At 44.7% G+C, this 18,962-nt stretch overlaps 1 protein-coding gene across 1 annotated transcript in view; it reads right to left on the minus strand.

Annotated features, from left to right (window-relative positions):
- COL22A1 (collagen type XXII alpha 1 chain) overlaps positions 1-18,962 on the minus strand; it is a 1,250,061-nt gene that overhangs the window by 516,750 nt on the left and 714,349 nt on the right. The window contains exon 13 of the mRNA XM_069621676.1: positions 1,832-1,885. Within this exon, the coding sequence (XP_069477777.1) occupies positions 1,832-1,885 (54 nt within the window). The remainder of the gene's footprint in view (positions 1-1,831; positions 1,886-18,962) is intronic.

Consider the following 18,962-nt stretch of genomic DNA (forward strand, 5'->3'; position numbering starts at 1 on the left):
ACCCTGTGAAACCCAACTACAATTTGATGTTGAGTTTTAGATTGACACCACCAAAGCTATACAGTTCATAGTGCCACCCAGGCAGTCTAATAGTATTGAAATGAAAGAGTTAGGTGGTCAATACACCTGAAGAGTGGGAGGAGCCAAGGGGATGGTAGTTGAGCACTGGCATAATGTAGATAACTCTAGTATGTGCCCTGTCTACTGTATGGAGAGTGCATGATTGCCCCATTTTGGTCACTCCTTTCACGTTAAAAGTGCAATTTTCTTGTGAATATCACGAATTGAGCTGCAGTGCTGAATGCAGAAATGGTGCCCTCCCTTTAGGGTAATAGAATATCTCAATGCATTTAAAATATAACTACACATTTCAAGTCCAGTTTACTTAAGCAATGAAGCCGCAATCCGAGGGCACTGCCAAGTGGAAAACCTGCCTCACCTCAAGTTAAAAGCCCAAGTGAAGTAAGGTCTTTTAACCAAGGCAAAGGGGCATTACTACTTGGTAATATCCAAAAGATGGGCCATTTTTGCTATTTGAACATTTCACACAGCGAGGAGAGGATGTTCTTCTTAAAACTACGAGAGACAAAGGAGAGACACTGGAACGTTGGTACACAGGACTTTGTATGCCAGCTATTATGGCCCATGTCAGAAGATTGTCTTCAATGGAACAAATATAATTCCAAGGTTCTAATTAAGCATTAGCACCCTGGCAGGGGGAACCAGCCAATCAGATGGCTAGGAACGCAGGCTTGAACCGGCGTTGCAAGACTACGTTCCATGCCGCCTGACGGCCGGCTCCCTGCACCATCATCTTCCCCCACCCTCTGTCCCCTTATGATTTTTTTTCACCCTCCTACCCCACTACTTTCCTTATTTCGGTGGCGGCGGGTGCCTCCACCACATTTGCTCCTTCCCCTTGTCTTCCACAGTCCACCATGGAAAGGGAAGAGCCCTACGTTCAATTTCCATGGCGGCCATTTTTCTAAAGGATTTACCTTTGCACAACGGGACGCAGTGTGAGTTCCATTGTACGAAAGAAAATCCTTTTTTTTAGCACACCAGGTTACCGCTTTGGTGACCCAGGGTGCTAATGGCCTTAAGCCCCTGTTCCGAGTGCTGGAATGGGGGTAATGGCCCGGATCCCTCATTGATGGCCCTCAATTCGCTCTGGGCGTTAACTTGGGCTGCCAGGCCGTTATCCCCATTCCAGCCCTCGGAACAGTGCTTAATGCTGCATTAACACCAGATCCAGCGTGCCGGATCGGGTGTTATTGGCCCAGGGCCTGAGTTAAAGGCCCGAGCATAGCAACGCTTTTAAGAAGGGTACATGGGCCAAGAACCCACGATCTGGCATGCTGGAGAGGGTGTTAGTGCTATTAGCAGCCGCGTTGCCAATCCATTAACCCGGGGTGGTGAGAGCATTGTGTTTTGAATGAATGAACGGGGTCGCCTTGCAGCGCTGCAATCATTCATTCAAAATACTGTTGCAAGATGGCCAGCATGGAGCTGGAAGACGGAGCTCCTTACAGAGCACTTATTCAGTTTCCATGGTGGCCACAATTGTTGGCGAGCGGAAGGAAGCAGGAGCCGCTGCGCCCGGGGCAGTGGCGTCTGCTGCCGCTGCAATCAGGTACGTCAGGAGTGGGTAGGGGCCAAAAAGTGAAGAGGAATTGGGGGGGGGGAATGACGTGTGGCGGAAGCAGCCATCAGGCAGCTTGAAACACGGGCTTACGTCAGGAGATGCAGCCGCATTCCTAGCCACCTGATTGGCTGCATCCCCCATCCTGCGTGCATAATGTATTTACATTAGGATTATAAAATCACTTACCTTTTCTCCCTTTTCACCTCGCGATCCTGTTGCGCCACTTAGACCTTGCTCACCCTAAAAGATTAGCAAAAATATATATTAGCACCAGGAGCTCAAATAATGACTCTCCAACATATGATATGTAGGCAGTTAAAACAAAACTGTTTTTCAATATTTGATTCAACATTCTGTTCTTATTGCACGAATCAAGAACTTGCTTTGGGGCACATAACAGATCAAATCAGAACACTTTTCCCAATTCTAAATAAACACAAATACAATTTAAAACATTCATACATAAATGTTTTCCATTGGTCCAATAACCCAGGCAAATCCGGTCATAAACAGCTTGTAATTTGCTCAATTCACAAAGCATTATATTCCCTGTAGTTTTGGCCAACAAGTGCCAGGTCTTGGCATCCCAACTGTGGATTGAAATAGTGTGTGATGAAGCGATGCATACCCTAGTGTATCTTATGGGGTCCCTTAGTAGTGTTCTGAAAGTCTTCTGATTGGTCATAGTGTGATGCGGGGCAGGCTGTTTCCAATGTTTAAAGGTGTAGTGGGAACTGAGGGTAGTAGTACAGATTGTTTAAACATGCCTGGGGTTGCTTGTGGTGTCATGCAGGATAGATGTGACCCATTGGGTGGGCCCTAACCTGTTTTGAATATGCATGTTCCTCTTCTGTAATGGCATGATAGGATGAAATCCAATGGTCTGGAGGGTGGTCCATGATAATGAAGGAGGCTTTCAGTCATCCATAACCTTCCTGCAAACCTTCTGCAAACCTTCTTCAGTTATGAATCTGTCACAATGTGCAGAACGGTTATACCAAGATGTGTGCCCCGAGCCATGCAGAGAAGGCATTCAAAGTGTTGGTTTTCTTCCCTGCACCCACATGATATGAAATGATAAGTAATTTATAACACACCTGTAAACAAGTGTTTTTAGGCACGACAAGACAAGAAGAGGGACACAGAAGGAGGACAAAACAGCGATCTTATGTCATTCAGATAGCGCAAGTGCAGGGAAGGGGGAGCGGATAAGTGTCGGGGGGAGAAGTGGAGGTAGCTTAATAAGTGCTGCTGGAGGGTGCCTCATAAGTGCAGAGAGAAGGGACTGTAGGGTTGCAGATACAGAACCTTCAGTGGGGGAGCCCTGAAGGCAGTGTGAGGGTAACAGCAGAGGGAGGAGCCTGGGCCCAAGTTCAGTGTGTGGCCAGGTGACCAGTGCGCAGAGCAGTCAGGGACGTCAGCAGGGAAGAGGAGAGAGAAAGTGAGAGCGAACAGGAAGGGTTTGAGTTGCTTCCGGAACCAGAGGTGGCTCTTCTCAAGTTTGAGAGAGGCAGAGAAGCTGTTGCAGAGGGAGACCCCAGCTGAGGAAAGAGATCTGCTGCCCACTCTCTGCTTCTAGAAGCCTCTAAACCTCAGAAAATTGGTATTGGATGAGCGGACAGCTTGAGAAGGATAATGTTTAGGAAGAGAAAGTTGGAGGTAGTGCATTCCAAGGCCCTAGAAAGCCTTGTGGATGATGTAAAGGGTCTTGAAATTGATCCTTGCAGCCACAGGGAGCCAGTGAAAAGATTTCCGAACTGGAGTGATTTGGTCCCTGGGCTTGAGGCCTAGGACAAGTTTCACATTCCTGTTCTGGATAAGATGTAAAGGTCGCAGAGTGAGATGGGCAGCTTGAGCAAGAGGCTGTTGCAATAATCCAGCCTAGAGAGGACCAGGGCTCTGGAGACAGAGAGCTTCTGGGGGAGAATGTGAAAAGGAAGAATACCTCTGAAGAGGTGCAGCTGATAGTGTGACTTCTTAGAGACGTTGGAGATGTGAGGAGAGAAGGTGAGGGTGAGGTCAAAGATGACACCAAGGTTCTTATCTCACAGGAAGGAGCAGAGGGAGCCAGGGTGGGCGGCCAGAGCGAAAGAGGAAAGGAGATGTCTCGATGACGAGGATCTTAGTCTTACTGTCATAAAGGCAGAGATCATTGGCGCCACACCATTCCTGAATTGTGACCAGACAGTCTGGTATGAGAGAAGGAGAAGTGGTGGCTGAGGGGAGCCTGTAAGAGAGCTGGGTGTCATCTACATAACACTGAAAGTTGGAGCAGAATGTAGCAATGCGGTGGGAAAGAGGTGTCAGGTAGTCATTGAAAAGCCAGGGAGAAAGGTTAAAACCCTGGGGAACACCACAAGTAGAGAGAGAGAGATAGAAGAGAGGAAAGACCCCATTTGTACCTGGGAGGCCAGTCAGTGAGAAAGGTGGTCAACCAGGCCAGGGCCTGACCAGTGATATCCAGGTTGTCACGGAGGCAATTGAGCGGGATGGCATAGTTGAATGTGTGAAAAGCAGAGGATAGATCGAGGAGAATGTGGACAGAACAAGATAAGAGTTAAGATTAGAGAGAGAGTCTAATACCCATGCCAAAATCTTCCAGAGACTAATGGGACAACTTCTAGGTACTTCGGGTTGCCTCATGGATTGGGTTTTTTGTGAGGCAAAACGTTTTGACCATGGTGATGGCTCCTATTTGGAAACAGTGCACTGCAATTACATTGGAGTCATGTTGCCGAAGCTTGGAACACCCATCATCAGTTAATAAAAAGCATATTCCACATATTTTATTGGGACTAAACAATTCCGAGGCTGATACACCAGAAATCTGTTGTCTGCTTGTGACAGTGCCAGGGCCAACAATGCTGTTGACAGTGTAACTGTTGTAGGCACTGTTTATGTTCTTCACAAGTCAGTCTTTTGTATTCTGTACGGCAGGTTTCCCATGAGCAAACCATGATGGGGTTTGGGATTGAGAGTAAAGGTTACTAGGATGTGGTGCCATCACTTTTGTGGTGAGTTCCTTCATCCATCTTTGAATAAGAGGCTTTACTGGGAAAGAGAACACGAGAAAGTCATGTGGTTTTGAGTAGTAGTGTCAAGGCATTAAATGACTTCCTGTTATGGGTAATTGGCTGATGCTTTGTCCCATCTCTGCTTGAGATACATGTGGTATCATATGTGTTCTTGTGAATGATGAACTTCAGATGACTTAGTTACTCACCTAAGATATTCATTCTCAGGTTTCCGAGTTTTCCTAAATCTATTATTTCCTGTCCTACAGTTTTTTTTTCTTTTTCTTTTTGTCTAGCCTGTTTGTCTTGAGGTGTCAAATACCAGCACTAGTGGACATTACAATGATGTGACCAATCCATTCTGATGGGTGATTGGATCTGTAATAGTTCTAGTTTGGTGTTTAAGAAATTTAGACTGAGCCTTATATTAATGACGCGTATGAAGATACTGACAACTGTCCTTTCACTGCTTCCTGAGTAAAGAGTTGGCTCTTCCTGGTAAATATAAATCACCTGTTAGTTATGCATTTAGTTAACTATTTATGTATTTGTGTCCCTGTCCATGTCCTACTTTGTTCACAATCTGGAAAACGGGCTCACCCCTTGTTCCTCCCATTCTGCAATTGTACAGGCATCCATCCAGGCCCTATTTCTGCCTTCTGCTAATGTGTTATTGCAAATCCATTCTGATCTAAATTGACATCCCCTTTCTTCAAATAAATGCTAATAAATGCAAATACTTGGATGTTTGCTGTTGGCGTGTGGGCCAGAGCGTTATCAGGCTGGGACTTCAGGTGGCAAGAGAGCGGTGGTCGTGAAATGGTGGTGCAAGATCCCCCAACGGTACAGTGGCTTGGGGAGTGCAACTCCACAATGAGATGCTTTTTTTACAGAAATCCACATTGTTCGGCATTTCAAGCTGAGTCTTTGATGACTGAGCATGTTTGTGGGGATGGGACCCTCAAGTAAACAGGCATACACAGAGTGAAAGAAATGTATAGGCTGGCTTTATATCTTTGGTTCTCTAGTCAGAAAACACCTCCCTGACAGAGTCATGCAAAACAGATATTCTACAGCGGCTGGAAAATGAGGGGAAACTGATTGGAAAGGTGGTGGCGATGTGAGGGAGGGAAAGAAGAGCAGAAGAGGAGACAATGAAGAGACAAGGTAGATTTGGGGAAGGAACAGAGATAATAGGGCTCATTATGGGTCTGGCAGTAACTGTGCTGGTGCTACCGGCGGGTTGCCACAAAAACCGAAAATATTTACTGGCGCCTGACTTCCCGGTGCCATCGGGAGATTACAACCACGGCGGCCCAGAAAGTCAGGAGCTGGTAAAGTTTAAGTCATCATTCCCATAGAGTCCCATAGAACTCTATGTGAGTGGGGACCACGGAAGCACCAGCACCATTGCTAATGGTGCCGCTGCTTCCGTGATGGTCTACCTAAAATGGCCGCTGTGCCCGGCAGGGTCAGGCCTGTTTGGCACGGCGGCTCCGGCAGGCAGTCCTGTAGTATGTCAGTCCGGAAACAACGGTGCTGGTAAGCTTACCAGCATCGTTGTTTCCGGACCGGCAAACTTGAAATGAGCCCCAATGAGAGAGAACAGGGTAAGAGACAGGGTGTGAGATGCAGACAGGGGTTGATAGAGGCACAGGCTGTGAGACAGGGGTCTATATACAGAGATATTCTTTCTAAGCTAAGATTATACAGAACTCAGATCAAAAAGGCCCGTTTTGTGGAATGCAGTTTCTTGTCAATGATAAATGAGGAGCCCCGACACCCTAGCCCCATTCTGTGCACTCCTAAGACTCTCCTCTTCTGTTCTTACTGCCTCGTAGTTCAGTTCGGTCAGATGGTGGAATATACTTAATATGCAGTAATCAATCAGCATCATTATCTACTGTTCATTTTAAGTTGTTTCCTCATGATTTTTTTTTTCCTTTTTTATTATTACAAATTGGTTTACGTTATACGCAAAGAAAACAACAAAAAAAAAAACATAGGAAATATCCGGCATTAAGAATAGCTTCGGCCATTACTGGCTGTGTTGTGTGGCTACAATTTAAAATATTTGAACCCCAGAGGGAAGCGGCTCATGGATGTGATGCGCAGCCTCTCCTTGGGGGAGCATTGATTCCTGGGTGCCAATCTGATCTCTTCCTGCTCCATCATGTGCATATTATTAATTCATGAACTTCAATAAATACCTTACACATTTAATCTTAATCCTTCCACGAGCCTATCACATCAATCTTCACAGGCACAAGAATAATGTATGCCTTCAACACAGATGCATAACATACAAGGCCATACAGTGAATACAATATAGCAAAGATGGAAATGTGCTTGTGTCATGGACATGTCTTCTCCCCTCTTAGGCAACATGCCCGTCTAGCATCTGGCTGCCACTATGTTCTATTCACTGTCCTCTAACCTGTCTAGATCCCCCCGGATGTGCATTGGAAGAGGAGAGAGTCAGGAATAACTGCTAGATATGAAAAACTAACTTGACAGTGTTTGATCTCATGCTGCTGCTGTCTCTGAACTTTGCAAATGCACCGAAGGGCCAGAACGAAACCCCAGTGCATTGCACATTCCCCTGTGCTTGTTTATTTATGTATGTGTAATGTATTGGGTATTTATAATGCGTCTATACACATTGTGTTTCGAGGTGCAACAAGACAAGAGGGTGGGGTTACAGGGAGGACAAACCAAAAATGATCCTACCGGGCCGTGTGACATTTGGATCGTGCAAGTGCAGTAACGAGAAATGATGAGCAGAGAGGGGGGGAGTGCCCGTCAGGGTGGAAGGGCCCATGAAAAAAGCAAGTGCCAGGGGATGCCAGGTGGTCAGAGCCAGGGGAAAGCAGAGAGTGCAGGGGAAGGAAGTCCACACACTAAGTACGAGCTAAGGCGCTGGAAGGGCGACAAGGGTGCAAGCCCAGCTAGGCTAGTGTGGGGCCCAGAAGGGAAAGTGCAGGGGGATGGGGGGGTCAGGGGAGACCAAGTGTAGGGGTAGAGAGGGCTATGGGGGCCTGGTGTCTTGTAAGACTCTGAGGGAACCAGGTAGCCAGTCAAGGGACGACAGGGACATTAGCAGGGGAGAGGGAAGAAGCGAAAAGGAAGGTCTTGAAAAACCTCTGGAACTTAAGAAGATACGGTTCAAGTCTGAGATGTGCAGGGGGGCCATTCCAGAGGGAGGCACCTGCGGAGGAGAGAGATCGACCCCCCACTCTCTGCTTGGAAAAACGTCTGATCTGCAGAGAGTTGAGGCAAGATGACCAACGGGCTCTAGCAGGGAGGTATTTAGAGAGAGTTGGATGTGTGATTTCCTGGCCAGTTTGCTCATGGTTTCAGCAAATGTTATTTGTATCTAGTGGATGCATGTAAAATTGCATGCTCAGGCACCCCCATATCTGAAATGCACACTATTGAGCACTTAATAAAGATAACACCATTTCAGAAAGTTCACGTAGGACACTAAGGGCCTGATTCATGGAATCTTTAGCGCGGTGCAAAGTGACTTTGCACTGCCAACAAACACTCTGATTCACAGAGAATCGTGCTGAAATGTCCATGAAGCAGGACCATAGTTTCAAAAGCCCACATGTTGCTTATCTGGTAGTGATTTTCTTTCCACTGGTCAAGGTTCACATGAAACATGTCTTTGTGAAATCTGGCTCAGAGTGTCATGGTATCAACCAGCTTCTTTGATATTAGGCAATGAACTTGGTACTGCATCATTTAAACACAACCAACTACATCCCAGGCTGAAGCGAAGTCTCTAGAAAAAAATACTGACATAGTCTATAGATTTGCCGATGGTATAGGCATTGCATGTGATGATTCTTTCGCCCAAGGTGCTGAATACACAAAAGCATTTGGAACTTGTCAGAGGATGCTAAACTGTGGTAGATCAAGAATGATTTCCACCTATTCATATGCTTTCAGCATTAGATTGACTTGTTATCTATGCATTTAACCACGCCTCACTGAGCGAGAACGCCCAGCACTGCGCACTGTGTCTCTACTTGTCATCACCCTACATATAGACTTGCAATGTTTGGAGTGCAGTACTTAGCCCAGTCAACCGCCTCAGCCATTTACCAAGTACATGGCAAATTGGTGGAACCCGCAGCAATGAGACACATCTCACCAGTATCACTATCATCCGTGGACGCGAGATGTGCCACACCCACGTGTAAAAGACGTGGCACAGCGGTGGAACATTTGCGGGAAGGTAATTTGCGGGCAGCATTTCTTAGCAAGGTGCGCATGCTACCTAAAATGCAGCCTCCAGCTCTGTGGCTTAACTCCCAGCTAATAGAAGAAGAAGAAAACGAATTCCCATATTGACTACCGATTTTTTGACCACGTGATTACACTATGTCATCTCCATGGTGACAGTCATAGATCTCTGGAATCAGTGTTGGAGACAGACGTTACTGTGGACTGGAAGGCTCATTCATGGTAGGTTGAGAGCACTGACCTTTCAGTCACAAGCCCCGCCTTGCACGTGTCAATCACCTCATTTAGGACATGTATGAGGTTACCCAGCTGTGACGCGAGGCCTAGGCTGCTGTACAGGGCTGAAACATCTGCACGCTGCCTTTGCAGACCTGTCCCATGGCTCTGTTGAGAAGTTCGCCTGGTCCCCACACCTCAAAGCACACACCTCCCGGGTTCTGATTGCTGTAAACAGCCCGCCCTAGGCCGGGGTTGCAAGTCTGACCTCCTTGTGCACACGCATACCTGACTTTCATAAACAGAGCCGTTAACATTTCAACTGGACAACCCAAGCGTGATTACCATTTGCGTTGCCTCATTAACTAGCTCCAGCTTCTGAAGCCGAGCACACACAACACAAGCAATAAACCAATGTGTGCAGAACAGTGTAGCAAGTGTTTGCAGTGCCGGAGCTCAACAGTGCTAACCCTAAGCGCTTTCTCATCAACGTTTCTCCCAGAGCCACACTGACTCTCGGATGACTGGATTTCTGTTGTTTTTTGTTTTTTCCTGTGGTTATTAGTCATGTTGTTGTCATTTATGTTATAGCGCTTTGATGCCTCCGGGCTGAAGTGCTCTGTAAATAAATAAATAAATAAATAGGCCTATTGGTGAGACACTCGTTTTCTTCTTCTGCCTCCATTAATTACAGTGTTTAGTGGTTCTCAATTATTCAGCTGAATTGTGTCCATCATTGAATAATAACTGAATGAATAAAGCGGTGAGGAAGCATGTCATAGTTTTGTCTGGTTTCTAGTCATTGCATCGACTGCCAAACCGTCGAATGCAATGCCATTTAAAAAAATGCATCGAAAAAAAAACATCAAATGCATTTTTTTAAAAAGAAATTTTAATGGGGGATTCCCCCACCCTCTTTTTTTATTCTTTAAAACCCATTTTTGTTAAACTAAACCCTTTATCCTTTAAATGCATTTGATGATTGTTTTTCGATGCATTTTCTTCAATGGTATGGCATTCGACGGTTTGGCAGTCGATGCAATGACCAGATACCTTTTTTCAATATACATTGTTTTAGTAAAGCGAACTGGCTGGTAGTTCAGGAATGCCAAGGGAGTTCCAGGGAAGGGATGGGAAGGTAAAAGTGGCAGTGGTTTAGAGTGTGAAAGAGAGCAAGGTCTCAGGTCCGTATGCATTGAGGAACAGGCAAGGCGTTCATGCTTTTCTCAATGTCAGTCAGTTCTGCTGAAGAAGGGGCTACCTTGGTAGATGTCTCCAGAGGGAGAAGCCTTGCTGATGATACCAATGAGCGATCTAGATCTCTAGCAAGCATACTTCAGCTGGCACAATGCCATCAAGCTATGGGAACTGGACCCTGCGCGAGTAGCAGCCACTGTGGTAGTGTAATAGGTAAGGGATTAGTGAGGGAGAACTGGTTCGGACTAACTTGAGCCAGCCGAATTGTGTTTGGTTTGAGTCTCACAATCCTTCACTACTTTTCTAGAGATTCGTTCAGAGAAGTTCTACTTCACCCAGGAGTAACAACGTAGAGAAGGGAAGCTCCTGACATCATCCACAGACCCCTACAATGTGCTGTCTGCCCTGCTGGGTTCTGCCAGAGGGAGCCCTGCATGTCATCGGGGCATGGTAACCTCTGTTCTATGTCCAGCTCCCTCGCGCTGCAAATAGAAGGAAACAATCTAAGCCTTTCTTGGGGTGCATGGGCTGGAAAAATAAAGGTAGGCCATCATCGTTATAGCGAAGGGTGCTGGTTCACCCACTCTTCTGGAACAGTGACCGTGAGATTTCGAGGGTCACTTTTGGGGGAGGTTTATCACTCCATGTAAGGATGATGGAAACTGGGTGATTGCACGTTCACAAGATTTTCCATCAGCAAAATCGGTGGAATCCTCAGGAAAATAGCTCCCAAATGTGCTTGTTTGTTTAATGCGGGTATTAAAAAGGAGGGTAGCTCAGGGGCAATGCACTCGCCTTGGAAACAAGACGACGCTGAGCAACACAGGTTGGATCCCCGGGTCCGCGCTAAGAAACTTCTGGGTATTAAGCGCATTATAAATAACCAATTACAATATTACGAGCCAACGTAGTGAAGACTCTTCCGTAGATTGCTCCACATTCTTTTGCTGATAAAAAGGGCTGCTAATTACCTCTGATGGATTTTCTTTTCAGCAGTGTAAGTCAACATTATTTATCCGAGATTGGAATGTATTTTTATGAAAAATACACATTTATTTTTTTCTGCAAGATTTCCTGTGTGATATGGTGCGTATCCACTCATATTACTGGCTGGAGAAACATCAATATGAAGATATTGCTTCTGTTTTACAACAGATCTCTATGTTGTTGCTAGTCCGGTGGTTGACGCACAGGGTCTATTTCTTTGCTGATCTGATGTAGGGGGCCTACCTCTTGGACTTGGAAATAATTTTTTGGGGCTTGCCTCGATTCACATGTGGCACAATGATACGATATGATATGATATGATATTATAGGGCATTTATAACGCGCCCATACACAAGTGTTTCAAGGCGCAACGAGGCAAGGGAGGGGAAACAGAGAGAAGAAAGACATCAATCCTACTAGGCCACAATCCAAGTAGCCAGATCGCTTACGGTTGAGGTCTCCGGGGAGGTGGGGTGTGGGTGTATTAGTATGAGGGCAGATGAACATGTTTTGGGGCCGGGGTTGGGGAGAGGAAATGGTGTAGGACTTACGGGTGTATCCAATTAAATGAGTAATGAGGGTGATCGTGAAGCCTTCCAAAGAACCCAGTGTGAGAGACAGAGGCGTTGCTAGGGGTGGGGGGCTTAGGGGGCTATAGTCCCGGATCTTTTGGTTGTAGCCCTGGATAGAAGCTCAGGAACTACAACCAAAAGGCTACAGCTAGCCCTGAATCCCGCCAATCCCGACATTAGTTTAGTCCCTGATCTTTTCCAGACCTAGCAACACCTCTGGTGAGAGAAATGAAGAATCATAGACTCACGCATTGAAGAGGAAGTGCCTTTGTAGCTTTCATTTTCGTGGATAGACGCATGAAGTGTGCATGGGCACGGCAACCCTTCACTGCGCTACTGTTGGGGGTTTTATGCGATTCCATCCCAGGAAAAATCATCCTTTTTACTTTTTCATTCATGAAATTTTGCCGCAAATGTATGCAGGGTGAGACTACCCACATCCCCCTTCCAAGCCCCCTATACCTGTTTTTATTAGCCTTACCCACCCCCCACATACAATTGCATCAAAACTCGATGAAAGAAATGCAATGAATTCTCCTTCGATGGAAAATCCGGTGATGGGCCCTGCCTATCCGGCACCTGGCACAGAGAACAGTGGGAGAGAACTTTGAGTGGTGCTTGGTGGCCACATTCTTTTTAACGTATTTGTGTGTCGATTAAGAGACCAATGCTTCAACATTATGTATATTTTCCCACATAATCTGTGACAATAGTAATTGCAGACTGATGATATCACATACAACTAATGTGGTCAGTTCAAAATAGGCACTTTTTGGTGAAGGTTACCAATAAACCATTTGATAAATCAGCATTGAAGAAATCGCAGCTGCCTCAGGTGTAATACGGCAGATTTATGACTGCACTCGCTTCTAGAACAAAGGACCGGTCAAGTATCACCAAGCATTCGCAATGCCAATAGTATGGGCTTGTGTACATTCATGGGAAAGGCACTTGCCAGGCACTGCAGTGATGGTGTTAACCGGCCATTGATAGTAGAGGGTGCAAAATTGTTTGAGTACCTGGAAATTTAATAGCAGTGCCTGACAAATCACTAATGCTTGTTTTGGTACCCCGTCAATTTACCAAAAACAAAACAGAGTGGTACATTTCACCCAAGACCATATTACTGAAAAACATCGACAAATATTAAATAAATATATATATGGTAGTGGGGTAAGGAGATAAAATGGGTCGGGATGGGGTTGGGGTGGTGTTGTAATGATTAAAAAAGGGGTGTGGGACCACCCCAAATAAAAAAATAAAAAAGATTATTTTTTTTCGGTAGTTTGGTCGCGATTAAATGTACCACTCTCAATTTTCCGTCGGTAAAATCACATATAACCGCTTGTTTTTGTAACAGGGCTACAAAGATCTGCATCTGGCTTTATCCTCCTACATACGTGTCTCACTGAGAAAGCCAAGTGATAGTGTTTTTAAATTGGGGATATTCATTCCCCCTAACGAGGTTGGAGGTTGTAATTTCTAAAGAGCCAAACTAGGAGCTATGTTTTCCCAGAGGAAGGGTTGTAGCAGAACAGCCAATTCCTTGAAAAGGCTTCTCGGAGGGGAGGCAGCGAAAGGGGGCGATTGACAGGAAGCATCGACCGCCTCAACAACCGCCTACACTGGGAAACTAATTAGAGCCTGCAGACCATTTCTATCCACTAACAGCTGCCTCACACTGGCTAGGGCTCTCATACAATCCAAGCTTGACTATTGCAATAGCCTATACCTAGGCGCCAACCAAGGTATACTCAAAAAAACTTCAGGTTCTCCAAAACAACGCGCTGCGAGCAGCACTAAACATTCCTAGGAGAGAGCACATCTCCCCCAACAGAATCTCTTGTAAATGGCTCTCCATTCAACAAAAAATGGACTTAAAAATTCTCTGCCTCACCTTCAAAGCCCTAAACCACCTAGCCCCCCCCCATCTCACTAATAACCTCACTCTGAAACCAAATACTAGAATCACTAGATCCTCCAACACTCTCTGCCTCATGGTGCCCAGATTCTCCTTTAAAAGAGCCGGCGGCTCAAGCTTCATGGTCCTCGCCCCTCAACTCTGGAATACCTTACCATTGAATATCAAATCTACTGAATCATTCCAACAGTTCAGGAAACTAGCCATTGGTTGGCTATTGGATAAAACCAATCCCAAGCGGTTCTAAGAACCTGACTACTGTATATACTGTACATACCATTCTAATGTTTAATTGTACGCGCTAACTACCTCTGACTGTATATATTGTATATTAACTCTAAAATGTATAACTGCATACGCTATATATATTGTATATGTGTAACCTTTCCTTAAGTGACCATTTACTCCTGGGTCTGGAGCGCTATATAAATAAAATAAACAAACAAACAAGACAATTTCCTATTTCCCATACCTACTCAAAAACCATTACTTGTTATTTATTGTATCATGTCATGTATTGCTTGGTGAGTATTTCATACACTAGGATGAAAGCCATGCCAACCTCTACACAAAGTAACCTATAAATATCAATACAAAGGTTTGTTACAGCACAAATATTCACAGGCCAGTTTTGGGGTTGGAAACAGCACCTTTGCTACACCCAAAGACACACATATGCCCCCAGCTCCAATCCTCTTCTCACCATACCCCAAGACTGATTACCACTTTTTGTTCTATTTACAGTGGTGGAAGAAGAAAAACAGGTTTAATATACACCTGCACCCTGCGCTACCTCAGTTGGGCATGTTATAATGCCCTGTTTGGGGTGGCAGCAGTTTCCCCCCACCGCCTCCCTGCTCTTTCCTCACCATTTAAAGTCAGCCTCATCTTGTTTTTTGTTTTTCTTCTTCCAGATGAATCTCTGGAAAAGGTTTGCAAAGTTTACAAGATCTTGAACCACCAAAGCTTTGGCTGGTTCTGTTAATTCCCAAAATACTTCTCCCCGGACTCATTTGGTAACTCTCAGTAGACTATAAGAAGATACTGAGAAGAGCAGGTTGGATAAGGGCAATGGCTGAGGAATGCTGCTTCAGGATAGACTATGCAGAGTGGAGTACTGCGTGCGGGAAGACTGCATGGTGTGGGAATGGCTGAGGAATGCTGCTTCAGGATAGACTATGCAGAGTGGAGTTCTGCGGGAAGACTGCATGGTGTGGGAATGGCTGAGGAATGCTGCTTCAGGATGGACTATGCAGAGTGGAGTTCTGCAGGAAGACTGCATGGTGTGGGAATGGCTGAGGAATGCTGCTTCAGGATGGACTATGCAGAGTGGAGTTCTGCGGGAAGACTGCATGGTGTGGGAATGGCTTAGGAATGCTGCTTCAGGGTGGACTATGCAGAGTGGAGTACTGCGGGAAGACTGCATGGTGTGGGAATGGCTGAGGAGTGCTGCTTCAGGATGGACTATGCAGAGTGGAGTTCTACGGGAAGACTGCATGGTGTGGGAATGGCTGAGGAATGCTTCTTCAGGATGGACTATGCAGAGTGGAGTACTGCGGAAAGACTGCATGGTGTGGGAATGGCTGAGAAATGCTGCTTCAGGATAGACTATGCAGTGTGGAGTACTGCGGGAAGACTGCATGGTGTGGGAATGGCTGAGGAATGCTGCTTCAGGATTGTAAGGATATTTGGCGTGTTACAGTACAGAGTACAGCAATACTGCACAAGTAACAACATTTTTTTGCAGCACCACCACCACAAGGGTGCGGTGCATTGCTATATGGGTTAGCAGATTAACAAGGAAAGACAGACTATTCAGTCAAAAAGGATTTTAACATATAAGATGCAAATCTATTTTTACAGTTAAAAGCACACGTGTTCATTTAAAAATGCACACTATTTTTCACCTGAAATGCCTATATTGCTAGAGACACATTTGAAAATTAACAGCTAACCTATTAACCATTAACCTGACTAATAAAACCTTATTTTAATATAACCCACTAATAAAATGTGTTCTCCACTGCAGAATTAGGCATACTCTGAAAACCATTTAAATGTGTGTGCAGATTTTTTCTCTTCTCTTCTCTGCCTGATTCTCCGTGTTTTTGTGCACAGAAACTGCAGGAAGGAGGAAGTCAGATTTGCAACAATTGCAAATGTATAAGCGAAGCTATTGTTGAAGAGTAGGAGGATGAGAGATGATGGATTTCATTGGGACACGTCATACAGAGGGCTGAGAGGAAAGTTTTAGTGGGCAGTATCAGGGAAAAAGACAGGGAGACATCTTTCTGCACTACTGGGGAGAAGACCTGGCTGTGGGGTCCTGACTGAATGCAGATTCCGGTGTCCTGCTGCAGTCGAGACTGGGGAGAGCTGAAAGAAAAACCTTTCCCCTGGCTGAGGCATTCCTATCTGAAAAAGCTGAGAATTCCAGGCAATGACCCCGGCTTGAGAAGGCAAGCGTTCCTTTTTGCTGGAGTTAATCCAAGAGAGCCACATTCACAAAGAGAACAACTGAAGAACACTCAGATAAGGTAATTACCTAAGCGTGGGAGCCGGGTGTGTGCACGAAAATATGCAGTCAGTGTAGGATTCCTGTGCGTGTCTTAATCAAATACCAATGTTGCAATTTGAGTTCTGTTCTCCGCCACGCTCTTTGCAGTGTGACATAGAAAATGCTTTTACTGTACCATTTTATTTATTTCTGTAAAGAATGAGATCATGTCTAAATGCAACTTTTATAATACAGAAAATATTTGAAAACAGACGGGTGGTTTATTTTCTATTTACCATTACAATGCCAATGATGTGGGGAGATTTTTAAACAGTGCAATGGTCATTTTAAGACAGATGTGTGCATGTCAGAATCAGTATGAATAATTGTGAGTAACTGTAGCATAACTTGTTGGAGGTACATGAGCCAACGGGAAGAGAGACTCTCTGAACATAGCTCCCTACCGTATATAAGGTAGTGGAAATTACCACAAGACTACCACATATAGCTCTCTGTCGTAAATAAGTCAGTGAGTTCGCCCATGGTGGCACACCAACACTATCACTGGAAATGTGGTATTCCTAGAATGCAGGTCTGAGGTCTCTCTAGTGATCACACGAAAAATCTAAGCAAAGATAAGGGATTCTGGACATTGGGGCCACAAATAAAACAAGGGAAGTATGCTCACCAAAATACCACCAACCACGTATACCAAATATGCAGGTCTGGGTGCTGAAATAATGCATGTCCATTGTATTATTGCTGCACATGGCCAAATCTGAATACAAAGAGTGATTATTGCTAAGTTATTTTTCGGCGGTAATAAAATACCGTCAGGCCCCAAATCTCCACAAAATACCCTACATATTTATGGTGCGTTGCAGGCCGGGAAAGTGATCATAGAGTACCTACTGGGCGTGGCAAGCGTGTCTCACACTGCCATTTGCACATTAAAGGGAACCCATTTTATAATAGCAGTGTGCCACTAAAAACGAATTTCAGAATGTCACAAAGGGAAACCACATTCTCAGATCTAGTGCAATATTTAGAGGCAAAGTTATTTGCACATGGGAATTGGTCTTCGAATAGCACGTTAGACTGGAGTAACCGCATTCAGGGTGAGGTGCAGAAAGAAAAACTAGACAATATTTTTGCAGAAGGCAGCATAATTCAGGTCTGCCTTACAAGATTATTGAATGCAGCCGATAAAAGTGCAGAGAAAGACTGTTTAATACGGCTATGCGGCAAAATATGGTTTATTTTAAACAAGTCCCTGCGAATGCAAGAGAATGATACTCAGCTAATTAACAGGTTAAAGACTGAATTAGATGGGGCAAGTAAAAATCAGGAAATGTTGAGAGCAGAATTGGATGTATGCCAAAAAGACATGCAATTAAAATGCAGAGACTTTGATACTCAGTTATCCAAAAGCAAGAAACAATTTGAAGATAGTGAGCAAGAATTGACACACTTAAAAGCCTTAGTGGATCACATTAGGCAGGATAAAGATGAGGTTGTTTCAGAAATGCAGATTTTACAAAAAGAATATTGCGAAAAAGAAGGTGATCTCCAGAGTGCAGAACAAGAAATGATTAAAATGATCCAAGAAAGAGACAAGAGAAATAAAGAGTTCAATGAATGCCAAATGCAAATGTGCGATATGCAGGAGGCAATTAATAAAATGAGTGATGAAAATAATTATTTGCATGATGAAGCCAACAGACTCCTTAAAAAATGTAAGGACTTAGAACAGCAAATGTGCATTCCCAGGTCACAGGAGAGGCGGCAGGGTACCACATTCAATGGAGTGGAGATGAATTCTAGCTCTGCCCAAAGAGCTAGTGTCCCAGTGACTGGGCCGGTGACTGAACTTGGTTGCAGCGCCCTTGGGGGATTTGATACTCCCATTGGGGGCAGCCACCAATCTCATACACCTGAAAACAGGATTGAATCACAAAATAGTGCAATTCCATGCATTGCAACAAGTAGCCCCATAAAAATAATGAAATCCATTAAAGCCCTGATCAAACCATTTAAAAAGGGAGGTGAATGCTGCATTGAGGATCACTTAGAAGCGGTACATGACATTTTTAAAGCACTCCAGATACCTAAGGAACAGTACAGACAATATTTTCATTTAACTTTAGATGCCCCGACGGCCAGCATCATAAGGGGATTAAATGAACAGCAGAATATGACATGGCTGGAGTTTGAAAAAGAAATTAGGCGTCATTTTTCTCCTTTTCAGTCATTGCAGGAGGCAAAGAAAGTCGCGTATACTATTACTGCTGGACCTAATACATCCCCTCGCCAATTTTTACAAGACTTAAAAAGAGCATTCTCTCGCTTTGATGTATCTTTTGACTCAAATTCCAATGAGTTTAAAACCGCATACTTCTATGGGCTACAGAAAGACATCATATCCCAATTGGTCCGTGAATTTGACCGTGACAAGTCCCTTGAATGGATTGTACATCAAAGCACAAAGCTATATGAGGTACTCTATTGTCAGGGTAGAGAAAGTGATAAAATGAAAGATACTAGGCCTAAATCTAAAGAACCCTCAGCCACAGTAATGGAAATCAGGTCAGCCAAAATGTCCCTTGAGTCTGCTCAAAGCCAAGGTAAAAATAATGTGACACCTGAACAAAGGGGTAATCAA

This window comes from Ambystoma mexicanum, chromosome 5q, assembly GCF_040938575.1.
Source record: "Ambystoma mexicanum isolate Mex_15411 chromosome 5q, UKY_AmexF1_1, whole genome shotgun sequence".
Lineage (NCBI taxonomy): Eukaryota > Metazoa > Chordata > Amphibia > Caudata > Ambystomatidae > Ambystoma > Ambystoma mexicanum.